Raw genomic sequence first — 18,499 nt, 5'->3', positions numbered from 1 at the left:
GTTCATAAGATGTAAATATATATACTATGATCCACAGGGGCGGATCCAGCCATTTTTAAAAGGGGATTCCAACCCAGGATAAAGGGGGAGGGGGGTTACAACCATATGTCCTCATTCAAAATCATTGATCGAACCCACGCCCCCCCCCCCCCTGGGATCCGCCACAGTGACTGATCCATTGGGCACATGTTGGAACGTAGGAAAATAAATATGATCAGAACACATGTGTCAATATGCCTATAGCTGAACACATTGTTTCAATTGATGATGTGTATTGCTGAAGAATACATAGAATTTAATAAACAGCTGCGCCATGAGCGTATGATACGCCCGTCGTCTTGTGTGTGAATTTTTATGCAATAATCATAAATAGTTTCTGACATACGGCCTGACATGCGAAAACCCCCTTTTTTCACAGAAAACTCAATATCTCTAAAATAAAATTTTTGAATCAAAACCAAAAATTATACAGATCTTTAGATTAATATAACTAAGAAGTGTGTAAAATTTTAATCAATAATCATAAATAGTTTTTGAGATACGGCGCGACATGTAAAAACCCCCCCTTTTTTTTTAGAAAAAAATCAATATCTCAAAAATAAAAAATTGAATCAAAACCAAAAAGTATACAGATCTTTAGATTAATATAACTAAGAAGTGTGTAAAATTTTAAGCAATAATCATAAATCGTTTTTGAGATACGGAACGACATGTGAAAAACCCCTCCCCCCTTTTTTTTACAAAATACCCAATAACTCAAAAATGAAATTTTGAATCATCACCAAAAAGTATACAGATCTTAAGATTAATATAACTAAGAAGTGTGTAAAGTTTTAAGCAATAATCATAAACTGTTTTTGAGATACAGCGCGACATGTGAAAAACCCCTCCCCCTTTTTTTAACAAAATACTCAATATCTCTAAATTAAAATTTTGAATCATCACCAAAAAATATACAGATCTTGAGATTAATATAACTAAGAAGTGTGTAAAGTTTTAACCAATAATCATAAATTGTTTTTGAGATACGGCGCGACATGTGAAAAAAAAAAACACACACCTGTTTTAGTTACTAAGTCCCGTAACTCAAAAAGTATTAATCTTATTTTCACCAAAAAGTATACAGATCGTTTGACCATCATAAGAAACAACTATGTTAGGTTTCATGAAATTTGGATAAGTCGTTCTCAAGTTACGGTGCGACATGTTTACGCCGGACAGACAGACGGACAGGCGGAAAGACGGACAGACAGACAGACGGACAGACGGATAGACGAACAGACGGACAGACGACAAAATGGAGGAAGACTCCCGAGCCATCTTAAGGAGTTATTGCCCTTTTAAGACAATTTTACACAGTCATCAAAGTTTTTTAAAAAGAGTTATGCCCCTTGGAAATATCAAATATGTGCAACATGGGGGACATTGAAACACTGTTCTTTTGTTAAAATTTTGACGGGCGTATAAAAATCCAACAGCTATCATGGCCAATAAAGAAGAATCCAGCCATTTTTAAAAGGGGTTCCAACCCAGGATAACAGGGGGGGGGTTCCAACCATATGTCCAAATTCAAAAGATTTGATCGTAAAAAAAGGGGTTCCAACCCCTGTTACCTCCCCCCCCCCCCCCCCCCCCCCCCCCCCCCTTCCCCCGATTAGCCATTGATCCATTGGGCACATGGCATTTTAAAGAATCCAAATGCTACTCATGGCCACGAAAGAACCACTTATATCACATTCGTAAAACATGCAAAAGGTTATCACAAGTACGAATTATCTTCTGTTTCTGAAAGTCATTTCTACTTAATTAACTACACATAGCAAACTATACAGTAGTTTATTGTCAGTGCGCATGTCAGCAGAGTCGAATTCTGATCCTATTCTACATGCATCACATGTATATGGTTTAATTATCATAAGTGTTTTTTTTTTTAATGTGTGTCTTTAAATTTGTATTCTGTCTAAAACATTTATAACATGTATAATATTAATCACATTTAAAAGGTTTATCACCAGTATGTAATCTCATGTGTGTTTGTAAGTGACCTTTTTGACTAAATCCTTTACCACATACATCACATTTATACGGTTTATCACCAGTATGTATTCTCATGTGTTTCTGTAAGTCGCAATTCTGAATGAAACCTTTACCACATATATCACAGTTGAAAGGTCTTTCACCAGTGTGTGTTGTTGTGTGTCTCTTCAGGCACGAACTGGTAGTAAACCTTCTCCCACATACATCACATTTATACGGTTTATCACCAGTATGTGTTCTCATGTGAGTTGTTAAATGCTGTTTCTTACTATACCTTTTCTCACATAAATCACATTTATACAGTTTATCGTCGTGACCAGAATGTATTCTCATATGTCTAATTATATCGCAATTTTTTCTAAACCCATTATTACATACATCACATTTGAAAGGTCTTTCACCAGTGTGTGTTGCTGTGTGGTTCTTCAGGTACCATTTGGTAGTAAACCCTTTACCACATACATCACAATTATACGGTTTTTCGCCAGTATGTATTCTCATGTGTTTTTGTAAGTCACAATTCCGAATAAACCCATTACCACATATTTCACATTTGAAAGGTCTTTCACCAGTGTGTGTTTTTGTGTGTCTCTTCAAGCAGCATTTGTTAGTAAACCCTTTACCACATACATCACATTTATAAGATTTATCACCTGTATGTGTTCTCATGTGCCTCTGTATACTACTAAGCTGGCTACAACTTTTTCCACATACATCACATACATATGGTTTTTCACCAGTATGTGTTCTCATATGATTTTGCTTGTAATTACTACAAGCAAATCTTCTACCACATACATCACATTTATAAGGGTTATCTCCAGTATGTGTTCTCATGTGGGTCTGTAGATACCTATATTGACTAAACCCTTTTTCACATACATCACACGTAAAAACATTAGGTTTATCTTCAGAGTGACTTTTCAAGTGTGTCTTTAAGTCATCATCCTTACGAAAACCTATACCGCATTTATCACATATATAACACCTAGCGTGTGTCTTTAAATGCATCTGTAGCACACTATATGCACGAAACTCTTTATTACACTTTTTACATTTGAAAGCTTGTTCTTCGGTATGAGTTATTTTATGTTCCTCTAGATCTGCATTGCTATTACACTCCTTACCACACACTTTACATATATAACTAATTCCTATGCCATGACATCTAACTAAGCGATCCTCCATTAATGGACCGGAAGTCCGATCAAGGGAGACAATCACAGAAGTAGCTGATGTTCCGTTGCAAGATATTTCATTTGTTTCTGTGCAGACGTCTTCACTTTTCATTTTTGTAAGTTTCTTGGAGTCTGACAAAAAGAAAATAATCATGAGAACAATTTCAACAACTGAAAAATAAGCTTATTCAAAGATGAATTATTACAAATTGCATTTTATGTCCAATTAAAAGATCTATCTTTTTGACTATGGTATCTTTTTTCTAAATTTTTTTTTTGCCGCTTCCCAGAAAACGGGAAAATACCCCCAAAACACGAAGAAATCATGTGAAGTCCCATTGTACAAATCTAATAAAAACAATGGTTCCAATAACTACAGATCAGTCTCTTTGTTATCTTGCAAAATAATCTTGATGCAACTCTAAATGAAAGACTTACTAAAATTGTGGATGACCAATTAGGTCAAAGACTTGCTAAAATTAGTAATTTTATAGGATTGTAAACGCGTTGACCGTGCGCTTCATACAAAATGTACTTCGGTCAACGCTTTTACACCCAATTAAATTTACTTTAAGAAGCATTCAATTCTTAATTTATATTGCCCATATATAATGCATTACGTTCGGTCTATTCGTTATCTATTTTGCCCATTATTCTATATTCTATAATTGTTTACTATTTGTGCCTATATTTATCTACAATTATGTCTATTCATTGTTTGTCCTTTATCATGTTTGTTCTGCACATTTTGCTCATTATTTTCAATTCCTTAAACTTAATCCATCCTCTCATTCGAATAATTGTGTGGTCCCTATCTAGTGTAAAACGAGAGAAAAAAACAAAACAACAGGACGAACGAAACTAAAGGAAAAGTAATAAAACGAAATATGACGAAACAAAACGAAAAATGAAGCACAAAACGAAAGGATTTTTACAATATAAAACAAGAGGCTCGGTTGCTTGATCTACAGCAGGGAACTAAAGGGGAAATAAATTTCTTTGAATAGTGAAATTAATTTTGTTAGGCCTGATTGTGACACATGTTGATTATATAAATAAATCTGGTACGGATACAGGATTCTGAAAAGGGCCCCCAGGTAAATCAACCTTTATGTGATATTTTCCTAAAAAGTCAATGTATTGATCATATATGTTCACAGCTCCATAAGGGAGCCCGGGCCCCTTGTCCCTCGCCCTAAATCCGCCTCTATCAAAATGTACTACTATCTAAAAAAATGTACCATGCATAAATTATATACTTATCGACTTTTTGTTTACTGCTCTTACTGTTGTCATCGATAGTATATATATGTATGTATATTTGACTTATAGATGAATCTACGACACGTCTTTCTGATAACTGCTCGAATTGTTGTCATCGATAGTAATTAGTATATACGTGTATATTTGACTTATAGATAAATCTTCGACACGATATAGAGTATAATAGCAAATAAAAGGGTAGGGGCACTGACCACTCGCTTTTTGTATTAAGGGATCATATATAGTTCAGTATTTCACTGTTATTTGAACTTTTATGACTAATCGTACGTTATATATAATTTTATGTTCCGGACCATATGAGTATTTTGACCATACGCGTATGGTCATGACCATATTGGTATATACTCATATGGTCCGACCATATGCATATGGTCCGACCGTACGCGTATGGTCGGGGTAATTAACATGTTTACTTAAATACTTTTAAACTCTTCATAAGGAATAGCCCATCTGGTTGTCACTTCATTAAAAATGTCATTTTATTATATTTCAATAATAAAAAAGATTAACTAAATAAAAATAAGCAGTTTCACACAGTTAATTTTACTCACTATTTGTAAGTACAATAAGAAGATGACAAAACCAAATGCACATATTGTAAAAGGAAATTTTGTTACTTTACGTATACCGGTGATTGACATGGCGTCTGGTGATTTACCACGTTTATTTTGTAAAGTAGATGACATCACCGGCAAGGACCATAGCTATTTAAGTTGTCTTGTGAATATGGTTTACTGCAGTCATGTTACGAAATTGGAGAAATAGAGATTCTTAAAAACACCGTATAGACACATCGGAATGGCCTAAGACCTCGGTATCACTGTACACAGCTGTAAAGAATGCTAGCTTTTCCCTCGCAAGCAAAAGGTGTAACTGAGACGTGCAAATGCAGAAAAGCTATTGTTCCGTGTGGAAGTTAATGTCACCCTAAGCATACATGCAAGAATACAATTACCGACGAAAACTTAAGATCAACTGACTGTGGCATCTATATTTAATGTTTCTGTAGCCTTTGAATTATAAAATAATACATTTCTATGTAACCATCATTGTTTTTTTTTTATGATAAAGTTTATTGTATTATGAAACGTTTCTAATGCATATTTGAAAAAATACCTATATGGTCCAAATATTCATATGGTCCGGCTCGTGAATAACTAAACGAGTATTATAAGTTACATAGTGTGCTAGTGACCTAATACGGTATATATGGGGTGAGAGCGAAGCTCGAATCCCCATATGGTATTTACTGACCCCATATATACCGTATTACGTCACTAGCACACTATGTAACGAATTTATCTTACCAACTATCTTAACATGTGGTATTTAGACTAGTGACCTATCAAAGTGAGCATAGTCTTCAATACCGTTAGCATTAAGAAACTACTTCCATTGGTCATACAAAAAAACAAATGCCAACAATAACAACTTGTTAGCTTTAAATGTGTTTTATGAATTTATTTCAATCTTTCATCATCAATTTGTTCGTCTGTTGAAACCTTTAAGATTTTTTCTCAGTTCCGTTTTGTTTTTATAAAGGGACGTAACACCACTACTAACCGTGTATTGAAATAAGCCCCGCCTACTAACCTAATATGGAATATACATGGTCTCCGAGCGGTTGCTTTTAACCAATCATATTCCTAGAAATGTATAGGAGGTAAGATAAATACTCATATGGTCCGACCATACCCCTACGGTCTTACCATACGCGTATGGTCGGATCATATGAGTATACGCATATAGTCATGACCATACGCGTATGGTCCAAATATTCATATGGTCCGGAACATATACATGCAACTCTGATCAAAACTGTGAATAAATGAGCTAGTAACACAACACGATACAATAGAAACGAAAGGCCTTATTTATACTGAACTGAACAATAAATCTGAGACTAATATTGTTATAGTAGTCTCAGTATAAATGGAAAAAATAAATAACTATGACAAAAAGGAAATTAAACGTTGGGACGAAAGTGTAAGAAACAAATGAACACAATACATGACAATAATGAAATGGGTGTAAACCGTCGACTCGAATTTTCTTTGGACATTTGCCATGTTTGCCAACAAATTCGAATTTTTGCTGTAACTTATTTACCAATTATAAAAATAATCCACGATGCTCTTAATGAATAGTCTGAAACAATAAGCTTTTAACTTTAAAAAAAACAATTGTTATTTTATATAAATATCTTTAATGCAGCTTTAATTAGGTTTATAAGTCATTTGTAAGTTGTGTTTATTTTACAATAGATGCAAAATTTCAGGATTCTTAACTTCATGTGATGATCGATTTGTGAAAGAAAATTAAACCAATGAAAATCTTTAAGTGAATATAAATATAAATAAGAATAAAACAAGAACGTGTCCATAGTACACGGATGCCCCATCCGCACTATCATTTTCTATATTCAGTAGACCGTGAAAATGGGGGAAAAATTCCAATTTGGCATTAAAATTAGAAAGATCATATCATAGTGAACATGTATACTAAGTTTCAAGTTGATTAGACTTAATTTAACTTCATCAAAAACTACCTCGACCAAAAACTTTAACCTGAAGCGGGACAGACGGACGAACGAACGGACGGACGAATGAACGAACGGACGAACGAACGAACGAACGGACGAACGAACGAACGAACGGACGAACGGACGCACAGACCAGAAAACATAATGCCCATTAATTGGGCATAAAAATAATTTCAAAAATCAACAATCATCAGTATTCTCGTGTTTTTTGCAAATAATTCTTACTGAAAAAAACCCGGTATTTTTGCTGTATATTTATTCAATTTCAAACAAAATAATGATTTTATTGAAATAGTACAAATCAAATGCAGGCACTTAATAATTGCATAGTTGTTTCTGCTTGTGGTACAGATGTAAAATCTTCCAACTACGGATTCAGAGAGGGTTCGTCAGTGTTCGTAAAGGCCTCGCTTTGATAGGAAAATATATCTTTTTGGCAAGAAATTGTCCACATTTTTTTTATAACATATAATTTACTTTCGAGTGAAATCCACCTCTGCAAAGAATTAACTGTTACCTGATTTATTTCTCAGACGTTCCATAGGTATTAATTTGTGGTTATCGGCCTTTGATATCATTAGTTGCAAAAGTTCTGGACTCGTTCGAAAAATTGCTTATTTTGAGGGTTGATTAATCTCTACATCAAGTAACTCGTAAGTCAATAATGTTATCTTAAAGGTATTATTTAAATCGATGTCAATATTGACATCTAGGATAAGATTATAGTAATAATCATGATAATACTAAATAAATATGCGTGTTACCTTGGATGTATCGTGTCTATTTATATATATGTATGGAACGCAAGGGCGGCAAAATAAAAGTAAACATAAAATACATGCAATACTGGGTCCATCCTGACCTATCCGGTCAATCAGTTCTTAATCATTGAATATATATATGCAAGTATTTCAGTCAATTTTAGCAGTTATTATGTTTTTCATGTTCCCTTTTTTACTTGACCATATTAACAAGAGTCACAAGTGGAAGTTTGACCATTTGTAGATCGTCTGGAATTAAACGACAGAAAGCTCCAGTACTTGACATAAAATAACTTGCCATCATGTGTAGTTGCCAATGTTGACACTATATAATAGTATACCGTCATTTGGAGCAGACGATCAAACAAATACAATGCTATTTTTTTTTTCATCCGTAGTAAAAATTAAATTTGCTTTAAAAAAAGGTTGTTTTTGTTGAGAAAATAAAAACAATTAACTTGTTTAGTAAAACCACTTTTACGTGTATGAAACGTTGTGATAGTGTTTGGTTGTATGAATGAAGTCGCGTGAATTGTCATTGAAAAATTGAAGCGGGTGGATACGAACACGTGACAATATGACGTACATTGCTGCAGTGTTTAGTGACATCACAATCTAATTAAAATATAGATCTCTGATTTCGTTATACACTCATATATACACTGTGTCTAAACTACCCCGGCAAAAAATGTTTGGACTCGATAGTATCTAATGTCCGGTACGGTGACGGACAATCAACAGACAGAGAAAAGGTAGAATTTCTGTTTATTTGTTTTTTAATGACATTGAAGAATAAACATACACATATAAATATTTTCGATTGTGTGATGTAATATTTTCTACAACCGTTCTAGATTAATGGAGAAATAAGTAAAAAAGCACACGAAAATGGTGAATTGAGTGAACCTTGCTACGAATTTGTTTAATTTCTCTTTAAATTGTGCACATTGTACGGAAAGAAAAGTACGGAAAGAAAGATATTAACACAGAGATTGCATGGCTAGTCACTATGAGCACCTCAATATTTGCATTTTTTGTGCATGGAACGAAATAAATGGGTCATGTCAAAATGGAAGGACCCTGTTTCGTCAATGTTGTTTATTACACAAGGACCCTGTTTTGTCTCAGTATAGGACCCGGTTTTGTTTTGTTTTGAAACCACAAATTTATGAAAAGCTACGTTAGCACGGATCTGGACATTGCCCATCGGAAGAAATTAAATATTTGAGTCAAAAAGATGTTATAAAGATGTTATTGCAATACAAACATGTGTTAAAATATATTTCAAACGGGAACTTTTCGAAATGGGGAGTAGACATTTTTTAATGCTATACGTATACCTTATTGATCTTATCTTCGAACTAAGTTTAAATGGAAATAAATACTTTATATCATGTACTTACATTAATTCCTTATGATAGAAAAAAGAAGATGTGGTGTGATTGCCAATGAGACAGCTCGTCACAAGAGATCAAATGACACAGAAATTAACAACTATAGGTCGCCGTATGGCCTTCAACAATGAACAAAGCTCATACAACATAGTCAGCAATAAAGGCACCCAAATGACAAGTGTAAAACAATTCAAACGAGGAAACTAACGGCCTAATTTATGTACAAAAAAATGAACGAAAAACAAATATGTAACACAGCAACAAACGACAACCACTGAAATACAGGCTCCTGGCTTGGGACAGGTAAATATATACAGAATGGGGCGGGGTTAAACATCTTAGCGGGATCCCAACCCTCCCCCTAACCTAGGAAATTGGTGTAACAGTACAACATAAGAATTACGAACTATAAAAATCAGTTGAAAAAGGCTTAAGTCATCAGATGGATACAAACAGAAATACATCTCAAAAATGTTTGTTTGTTTTCTATACTACTGTAATGATGTAAAAATAAGAAGATGTGGAATAATTGTGTTACCATATCAATTTATCAGAAGAGTAAGGATAGTATGCTTTACTACACTATACGCTATGTTTACAATATATTTACTCATTCGTTCATCCATTGACGGACAGTGAGAGAAAAAGCTCCTTTTTGAAGGCCGTACTTTGACCTATAATGGTTTACTTTTACAAATTGTGACTTGGATGGAGCGTTGTCTCATTGGCACTCATACCACATCTTCTTATATCTATTAGAACGTTTTGGATATCTCAATCAAAATGGTTGCCTTTCGAACGTGCATTTTATGTCCGCTTCGAAATACACAAGTTCTAAACTTCCCCATTAGAAACAAAATAATTCTATCATGCCATGCTCTACGCTCATTTTAACATAGGTATGCATTATATTTGTCAATATTTTATACCTGGCTAACGCTTGGTTTAAAAATTTTAACAAATATAATGCCTTCCTATGTTAAAATGAGAATTGAGCATGGCATGAAAGTATTATTTCTTTTTATAAATAAAAGTTGGTTTGCAACATTATAACGTCCAATATCTTCGTCTTCGTCTTCGTAGAACAACCTAATAGGCAATTTAGCCCGTGAAAAATGACAATGAGACAACTTTCCATCAGAGGTAAAATGACGTATAAGTTAACAAATATAGAACACCGTATGGCATCCAACAATGAGAAACGTCCATACGGCATAGCAAGCTAAAAAAGGCCCCGAAATGAAAACTGTAAAAAAAAAAACTAATGTGGAAACTAATGACCTAGATTTATGTACAAAATAAAAAACGAAAAACAAATACATGTATGATATATAGCAACAAAAGACAACAACCGATTTACAGGCTCCTGAATTCGGTACTGGTACATACAGAATGGCGAGGTTGAACGTGTAAGACCCCCCCCCCCCCTTACGATCCCCCTCAAAAAAAAAAGTGGTATAACAGCACAACATATGAACAAATTTTATAATTCAGTGAGTTGAAAAAGGCTTAACTCATTTGATTATAGATCCCCTATAGTAAATATGGGATTGGCGGCTGTCTCTGTTTTTTCGTCTTTTATTAAATTTTATGATGGTATACGATATAGTTACATTATATCAGTGGCGGATCCAGGGGAGTAGAGGGAGTGCGCCGACCCCCCCCCCCCCCTTTTTTTTTTGGTGGCTAGAAATAATTATTTTATGTTTTTTACGATTTATATAGGATTTTTTATTTAGCATAAAATCGTTAAAAAAAGTTCCCCTTGCTATGCTCGGCGGTATAAAATCCGTTTCTGAATACGTCCCTTTCAAAAATCATGGCCTAGGTCCGCCCTTGCATATTGACAATTTTAAACTTGACCAAATTGCTTAAATTGTAGAACATTTGTCAATGTACGATAATCATTATACAATGAAGAGATAAACCTAATATATATAATAGTTGTACTATATAGGGCAGTTGTTAACAACTTCATACTACTGCATTAAAGAATTTGTTAATGTTAAAAAAAAAGAAAAAAAAAGAAAAAAAAAGAGAGATAAAACATCGTTTATTTATATAAATTACTAATCAAATAATCATTATTGAAATTTCCGGATGGCCAAAGACTTTTATACTAATTTCTACTTAGTATTATTATAACAATGAGGGGTAAACAGATTTTTGACGCACTATTATTGTGATCCTTTGCGCCGCATGGAAATTCCTTTTTTTGGGGCGATTCTGCATGCACATACATTTGTCTTATTCTCTTGCTTTATAATGAACGTTTAGTTTCAGAATATTTATTTTCAAACGATTATACTGTCTTCCCTTTATGTAGAGCGGAACACTAAGATAACCATCTTATTGTCCCAAAAAATCTCATATCAAATGTGCGTCCTTAAATTTTCAAGGCCGTACACTAATTAAGTTTGAACACTTTAATTTACATAGATGATATAAAAAAATCTAATTCTGTTTCAAAATCTCATTTCTTTTTAATTTTTCCTTTTTTTTTATATACAAAACAAAATTGAAATTTGCTTTGTTCTAATATAGCAGGAATTCAAGTGTTTGCGGATTCAAAAAGGTTATAAGTTATCCTCTGAAAGAAAATGTTTTTCAACGATCCCTCAAACTGCTGTTGAACGCCATATTTTAATTTTCGTCATGCGATTATGCATTATTTTCTATGACAAAACCGGGTCTGCTTTGTGAAATTTAAGGACAAAACCGGGTCGTACACATTGACAAAACCGGGTGCTTCAATTTTGACATGACCCACTTCTTTCATTCCATGCACAGACATGCAAATATTGAGGTGATCATAGTGAAAAGTCTTGAAATCTCCGTGTTAATATCTTTCTTTCCGTACCTTTCTTTCCGTACAATGTGCTCAATTTAAAGAGAAATTAAACAAATTCGAGGCAGGGTTCACTCAATTCACCATTTTGATGTGCTTTTTTACTTATTTCTCCATAAATCTAGAACGGTGGTAGAAAATATTACATCACACTATCGAAGATAGTTATATGTGTATGTATATTCATCAATATCATAAAAACAACAAATAAATTAACAGAATTTCTACATTTCTCTGTCTATTTATTGCCCGTCACCGTACCGGACATTAGATACTATTGAGTCCAAACAGTTTTCGCCGGGGTAGTTTAATTACAGTGATATATGTAGTATAACGAAATCAGAGATCTATATTTTAATTAGATTGGTGACATCATTGACTAATATTTTCAAGTATCAGTTCCTGTCCATGATATAGATGAAACATATTACATGTATTAGGCAGTACGATTAAAGTAAAAATGTACAAATTGCCGATAAAACAGATTAACGATATCGGCAACACCAGTCTTTTCTATTATTTAATATGTGTGCATATATTTGTAAACACGTGATTCCTGTTTATTTGTTTAGTTGTCTGCAATTAAAATGATATTTTTTCATATTTTCAGATATCTACATGTATGTGATACATGACCAGACTGTAAGACACGTCAATTTGAAAAAAAAATGCAAAATACAGACCTTCTAATGCAGGCAACAATTAAATGCCTGTCTCGACGAAGACCATGTTATGCAGGCCAACAATCAAATGTCAGTCTTGAAGCAAACCAGCTGACATGTCTAACAACAATTAGATGACAGTAGAACTTAGAACTCAATTATAAGATAATAAATCTAAGTAATGTCCCATATGTGTCATCAGGTTTTGTCAATTTCCAGTGGACCCTAAGGAGACGAATGAGAAACATGTCATACTGATAAAATAAACCGTTAAATGAGACTTCGGCTGACAGCAATGCTTTGGTATTCATAGCTTTATCTTAAAAACTCACAGGAGAAAACATAATATCGGTTAGAACCTGTTAAAGTTATATGTGATTCACTCTTCAGAATGGATTCGGGTGAAAAAACATACATATGTGATGTATGTGGTAAAAGGTTTAGTGACTTCAGATCGCATACGATACACACAAGAACTCATACTGCTGACAAACCTTACATATGTGATGTATGTGTTAAGGGATTTAGTGACAAAAGAGGCTTCCTTAAACACATGAGTATTCATAATGTTGATAAACAGGATAAACCTTACAAATGTGGTATGTGTGATAAAAGTTTTAGGTTCTCTGGAACCTTAACGAAACACACACGAACTCATACTGGTAAAAAGCGTTACACATGTGATGTATGTGGTCAAGGGTTTACTAACTCCAGAAACTGTACGAAACATAAAAGAAATCATACTGATGAAAAACGTTGCACAACATGTGATTTATGTGGTCAAGGGTTTAGTCACAAAAGTAACTTTCTCAGACACATGAGAATTCACACAGGTGATACGCGTGAAAAACCCTACACATGTGATTTATGTGGTAAAGGGTTTGGTTACTATAAATCATATAAGAAACATACAAGAACTCATACTGGTGGAAAGCCTTACACATGTGATGTATGTGGTAAAGGGTTTAATGACTGCAGTTCCTTAACGGCACACACAAGAATGCATACCGGTGAAAAACCTTACACATGTGATGTCTGTGGTAAAAAGTTCGGCAGAAAAAGTGACTGCAATAAACACTTGAGAATTCATACTGGTTATAAATATCATAAACGTTACACGTGTGATGTATGTGGTAAAGAGTTTGACAACAACAGTTATTTTCACAAACAAATGAGAACTCATACTGGTGACGAATTTTACAAATGTGACGTATGTGGTAAAGGGTTTAGTGACATCAGTTCCTATAATAGACACATGAAAACTCATACTGGTGAAAACCCATATAACAGACAAGCATGTGATAAAGGATTAAACTACAAAGGTAACTTTGATAGACACACGAACATTCATACTTGTAATACACTTTACAAATGCGATGTGTGTATTAAAGAGTTTGGCAACAACAGTTCTTGTCTGAGACACATGAGAACTCATACTGGAGATAAACTTTACAAATGCGATGTGTGTGATAAAGAGTTTGGCAACACCAGTTCTTGTCTTGAACACATGAGAACTCATACTGGAGAGCAATACAAACCTTACATTTGTGATGTATGTGGTAAAGGGTTTAAGTCAAATCAGGAATTAATCACACACATTAGATTACATACAGGTGAAAAACCTTACACATGCGCTGTATGTGGTAAAGGTTTTAGGAGCAACAGATCCCTTCATATACACATGAGAACTCATATTGATGAAAAACCTTACACATGTGATGTCTGTGGTAAAGGGTTTAGGGACAAGAGCAGCGTCCATAGACACATGAGAACTCAAAGCTGTACTCGTAATACTGTAACACATGATGGACTTTACAAATGTAATGTTTGTGGGAAAAAGTTTAGCCTCAATAGTACCTGTCTTTTACACATGAAACTGACTCATGCTGGTGAATATCTTACCAATGCTATGTATGTGGTAAACAGTTAATTGACACAAGACACTATGATAGACACATGAGAACTCATACTGGTGAAAACCTCGCACATGTGATGTATGTGGTTAACAGTTTAGTGACACCAGACACTATGATAGACACATGCGAACTTATACTAGTGAAAACCTCGCACATGTGATGTATGTGGTTAACAGTTTAGTGACACCAGACACTATGATAGACACATGAGAACTTATACTAGTGAAAACCTCGCACATGTGATGTATGTGGTTAACAGTTTAGTGACACCAGACACTATGATAGACACATGAGAACTTATACTAGTGAAAACCTCGTACATGTGTTGTATGTGGTGAATAGTTTGGTGACACCAGACACTATAATAGACACATGAGAACTTATACTAGTGAAAACCTCGCACATGTGTTGTATGTGGTAAACAGTTTAGTGACACCAGACACTATGATAGACACATGAGAACTTATACTAGTGAAAGCCTCGCACATGTGTTGTATGTGGTGAATAGTTTAGTGACACCAGACACTATGATAGACACATGAGAACTTATACTAGTGAAAACCTCGCACATGTGTTGTATGTGGTAAACAGTTTAGTGAAACCAGACACAATGATAGACACATGAGAACTTATACTAGTGAAAACCTCGTACATGTGTTGTATGTGGTGAATAGTTTGGTGACACCAGACACTATGATAGACACATGAGAACTTATACTAGTGAAAACCTTGCACATGTGTTGTATGTGGTGAATAGTTTGGTGACATGTGAAGTATTATATCTTGTCAAGGATTTAGTGACAAACGTAACTTTTATAAACACAATAGTAATATTTGTGATTAATATGATTAATATGGTTTAACAGTCTTCATATGCGCGCCACAGAGAGTCATATAGTTAACAAACATATCATAACCATATCACAGCTTAAGGCTTCTTCTGAACATTTGAAGGTTCCTACTATGTATTGGTTACCTAAACTACACAAAAAACCAGTATAATATCGTTTCATCTCGGCCTCTAGTAAGTGTTCTACAACTAATCTTTCAGTGTTTTTAACAAGTTCCTTAACTACTATCAAAGAGCTTATCATAAACTATAAAATATATGAAAATAGTGGAATTAACTATTTTTGGAGTGTAAAAAAATCTTTGGATGTTTTAGATAAATTACGTGCTTTTGATGGTCCTTTTGATTCTGTTGACAGTTTTGACTTTTCTACTCTTATCACTACACTTCCACACAATCTTATTAAACAAAAATTTGACTATTTAATTAAATGTTCGTTTGGTAAATCTGAATGCAAATATATTCGCTGCAACTCATTTAAAGCCTTCTTCTTTAATGAGAAAGGTAAATATGCTAGACATACTTACTGGAGGTGTGATGAGATGATTGAAGCTGTTAATTTTCTCCATGATAATATTTATGTACGTTTCGGCAGCAAAGTTTGTCGACAGGTTGTAGGTATTCCTATGGGCACTAATTGCGCCCCTTTAATAGCAGACTTGTTTTTGTACTGTTATGAATCATAGTTTATGACCAAACTCAGTAAAGACACGTCTAATTCGCATTTAATTGATAAATTCAACAACACTTACCGTTATCTTGATGACATTTTTTCGTTAAATAATCAAGAATTTTCTCAATATACTGCCGAAATTCACCCAAAGGAACTTACTTTAAATAAATCAAATTTAAACAATAACAACTGTCCTTTCCTAGATTTAGATATTTCGGTTTTACACGGGAAACTCCACACTAAAATGTACGACAAAAGGGACGATATTTTGTTCCCTATTGTTAATTTTCCCTTTTTGGATGGTGATGTTCCTTTGGCACCATCTTACGGTGTTTATATTTCACAACTCGTTCGCTCTGCCAGTGTCTGTTGTGACGTTTTTTATTTTAACGAACGTAATCTATGTATTACTGGTAAATTATTAAGCCAGGGATTTCGTTACCACAAATTACTTAAAACCTTTACTAAATTCTTCCACAGATATAAAGATTTGGTCTTGAAGTTTGGTTGTACCTGTAGAAAACTTATTTCAAACGGGATTGCACATCCTCATTTTTACGGCAATATTGTTTACCGTGCCGGGAAATTTAGAAATGATCCTGATAAACTTATCGATCCTTTAAATAAACTTATTCTAAAAGGTTACCAATTCAACACTGTAATTAGATCAATTAATATTGTTTTTATTGGTACTGATATTGATTTTGTTATCAGTAAATTAAAAGCAAACTAGATATTATTGTTATATACATATACACATTCATGGATCTACAATCTGTCGATACCTGTATCTTGGCATTGCACAAAGTCACGTTTTTCTCTGACTGTTCATGACGTCTTTACCCTAAATCCATTGGATGTTGGATGTGTATGGATTGATAATTTAGTCTTAGATGCATGATTTTTTTTATTAGTTGTTAGTGGCTTTGAACTAGCTGTCAGTAACTGCGAGTACTCTCAGATCTGTACTTAGTGTCTTTTTGTTGTTTGGATGTACAAGTACCCGGCCACGTCCACTTGTATTTGTAGTATTTGTATTTTTATCCATCTGATGAGTTAAGCCTCTTTCAACTGATTTTTATAGTTCGTTCTTATGTTGTACTGTTACACCACTATCCCAGGTTAGGGGGAGTGTTGGGATCCCGCTAACATGTTCAACCCCGCCACATTCTGTATATATGTGCCTGTCCCAAGTCAGGAGCCTGTAATTCAGTGGTTGTCGTTTGTTTATGTGTTACATATTTGTTTTTCGTTCATTTTTTGTACATAAATAAGGCCGTTAGTTTTCTCGTTTGAATTGTTTTACATTGTCATTTCGGGGCCTTTTTTAGCTGACTGTGTGGTATGGGCTTTGCTCATTGTTGAAGGCCGTACGGTGACCTATAGTTGTTAATTTCTGTGTCATTTGGTCTCTTGTGGGGAGTTGTCTCATTGGCAATCATACCACATCTTCTTTTTTATATTCAGTCATAAATGGACATTTATACATGTTTTATGAATAAGGCTAAATAAAATATATATGTGGTTCCAGTTACCCTTCCAGTAACCTGCCCTACATTTTAGTCTATTTGTCGAGCCTGCGACTTTTGTCGCAAAAGCGAGATAAAGCGATCCTACATTCCGTCGTCGTCGGCGTCGTCCACAAATATTCACTCTGTGGTTTAATTTTTTAATATTTAAATAACTTTCTTTAACTATGCTGGATTTGTACCAAACTTGGATAGAAGCTTGTTAATGATCAAAAGCTAGTATCTAGAAGGAAATTTTGTAAAATTTATTCATGTTTTTCTGTATGTTACTTATACTGTGGATTTATTATTATTCGTGGGATACCATTTTTTTTTTATTTCGTGGGTATCGGTGAACCACGAATTTCAATGTTCGACAAAGTACACATTTTCTATAGGCTTGTATGCAGACTTTGGCAAAACAACGAAATCAAATATCCACGAAAACACATTTTTTCCGCAATCCACGAAAATTGGTACCCACGAAAATAAACGAATCCGCAGTATTACTTTTAAATGTACTTAGTTTTTCTTCCAGTTAACATTACATATATGATCATGATAGACATGATAGAAGTTTAATGTCTTTTTTCGGCTCTTTCGGTTCTTGGTCTCTTTCTCTGCATTGGTTTCCTAGCTATTGACTTTGCCTTGTTAACAACTTAATACAGTTCATCAGAGGCAGTTGTGACATTGTCATGTTTTCGTTTCTTACTGTCCAGTACGAAATTATTATAGAGCTTCCTTTTTTCCTCGTCTGATTTAATTAGTTTTCCAGATATCATCAGCAAAGATCATTCATTGTTTGTAGGAATTGACAGGAATATAATCTCCTGAATGATGCAG

At 34.1% G+C, this 18,499-nt stretch overlaps 2 protein-coding genes across 2 annotated transcripts; one reads left to right on the top strand and one right to left on the bottom strand.

The window, feature by feature from the left end:
* Positions 1–1,654: 1,654 nt before the first annotated feature.
* Positions 1,655–3,344, bottom strand: LOC127732506 (zinc finger protein OZF-like). Its single transcript, XM_052241543.1, has one exon. The coding sequence runs from the start codon at positions 3,325–3,327 to the stop codon at positions 1,987–1,989; it is 1,341 nt and encodes a 446-aa protein (XP_052097503.1). The 5' UTR covers positions 3,328–3,344; the 3' UTR covers positions 1,655–1,986.
* A 4,269-nt stretch (positions 3,345–7,613) lies between these two features.
* On the top strand, positions 7,614–16,881 carry LOC127732504 (zinc finger protein 62 homolog). Its single transcript, XM_052241541.1, has 2 exons — positions 7,614–7,694; positions 12,655–16,881. Exon 2 carries the CDS (start codon positions 13,098–13,100, stop codon positions 14,634–14,636), a length of 1,539 nt encoding a protein of 512 aa, XP_052097501.1. The 5' UTR covers positions 7,614–7,694; positions 12,655–13,097; the 3' UTR covers positions 14,637–16,881.
* The last annotated feature ends 1,618 nt before the right edge of the window (positions 16,882–18,499 follow it).

This window comes from Mytilus californianus, unplaced genomic scaffold (genome assembly GCF_021869535.1).
Source record: "Mytilus californianus isolate M0D057914Y unplaced genomic scaffold, xbMytCali1.0.p SCAF_25, whole genome shotgun sequence".
In the NCBI taxonomy this organism is placed as follows: domain Eukaryota; kingdom Metazoa; phylum Mollusca; class Bivalvia; order Mytilida; family Mytilidae; genus Mytilus; species Mytilus californianus.
The sequence above is the reverse complement of the archived record's forward strand: the minus strand, read 5'-3'. Positions and strand labels throughout refer to the sequence as shown.

Bases quoted from the DNA above. Each gene is read 5' to 3' on its own strand.
- LOC127732506 (XM_052241543.1), bottom strand. From the start codon at position 3,327: ATGAAAAGTGAAGACGTCTGCACAGAAACAAATGAAATATCTTGCAAC.
- LOC127732504 (XM_052241541.1), top strand. From the start codon at position 13,098: ATGGATTCGGGTGAAAAAACATACATATGTGATGTATGTGGTAAAAGG.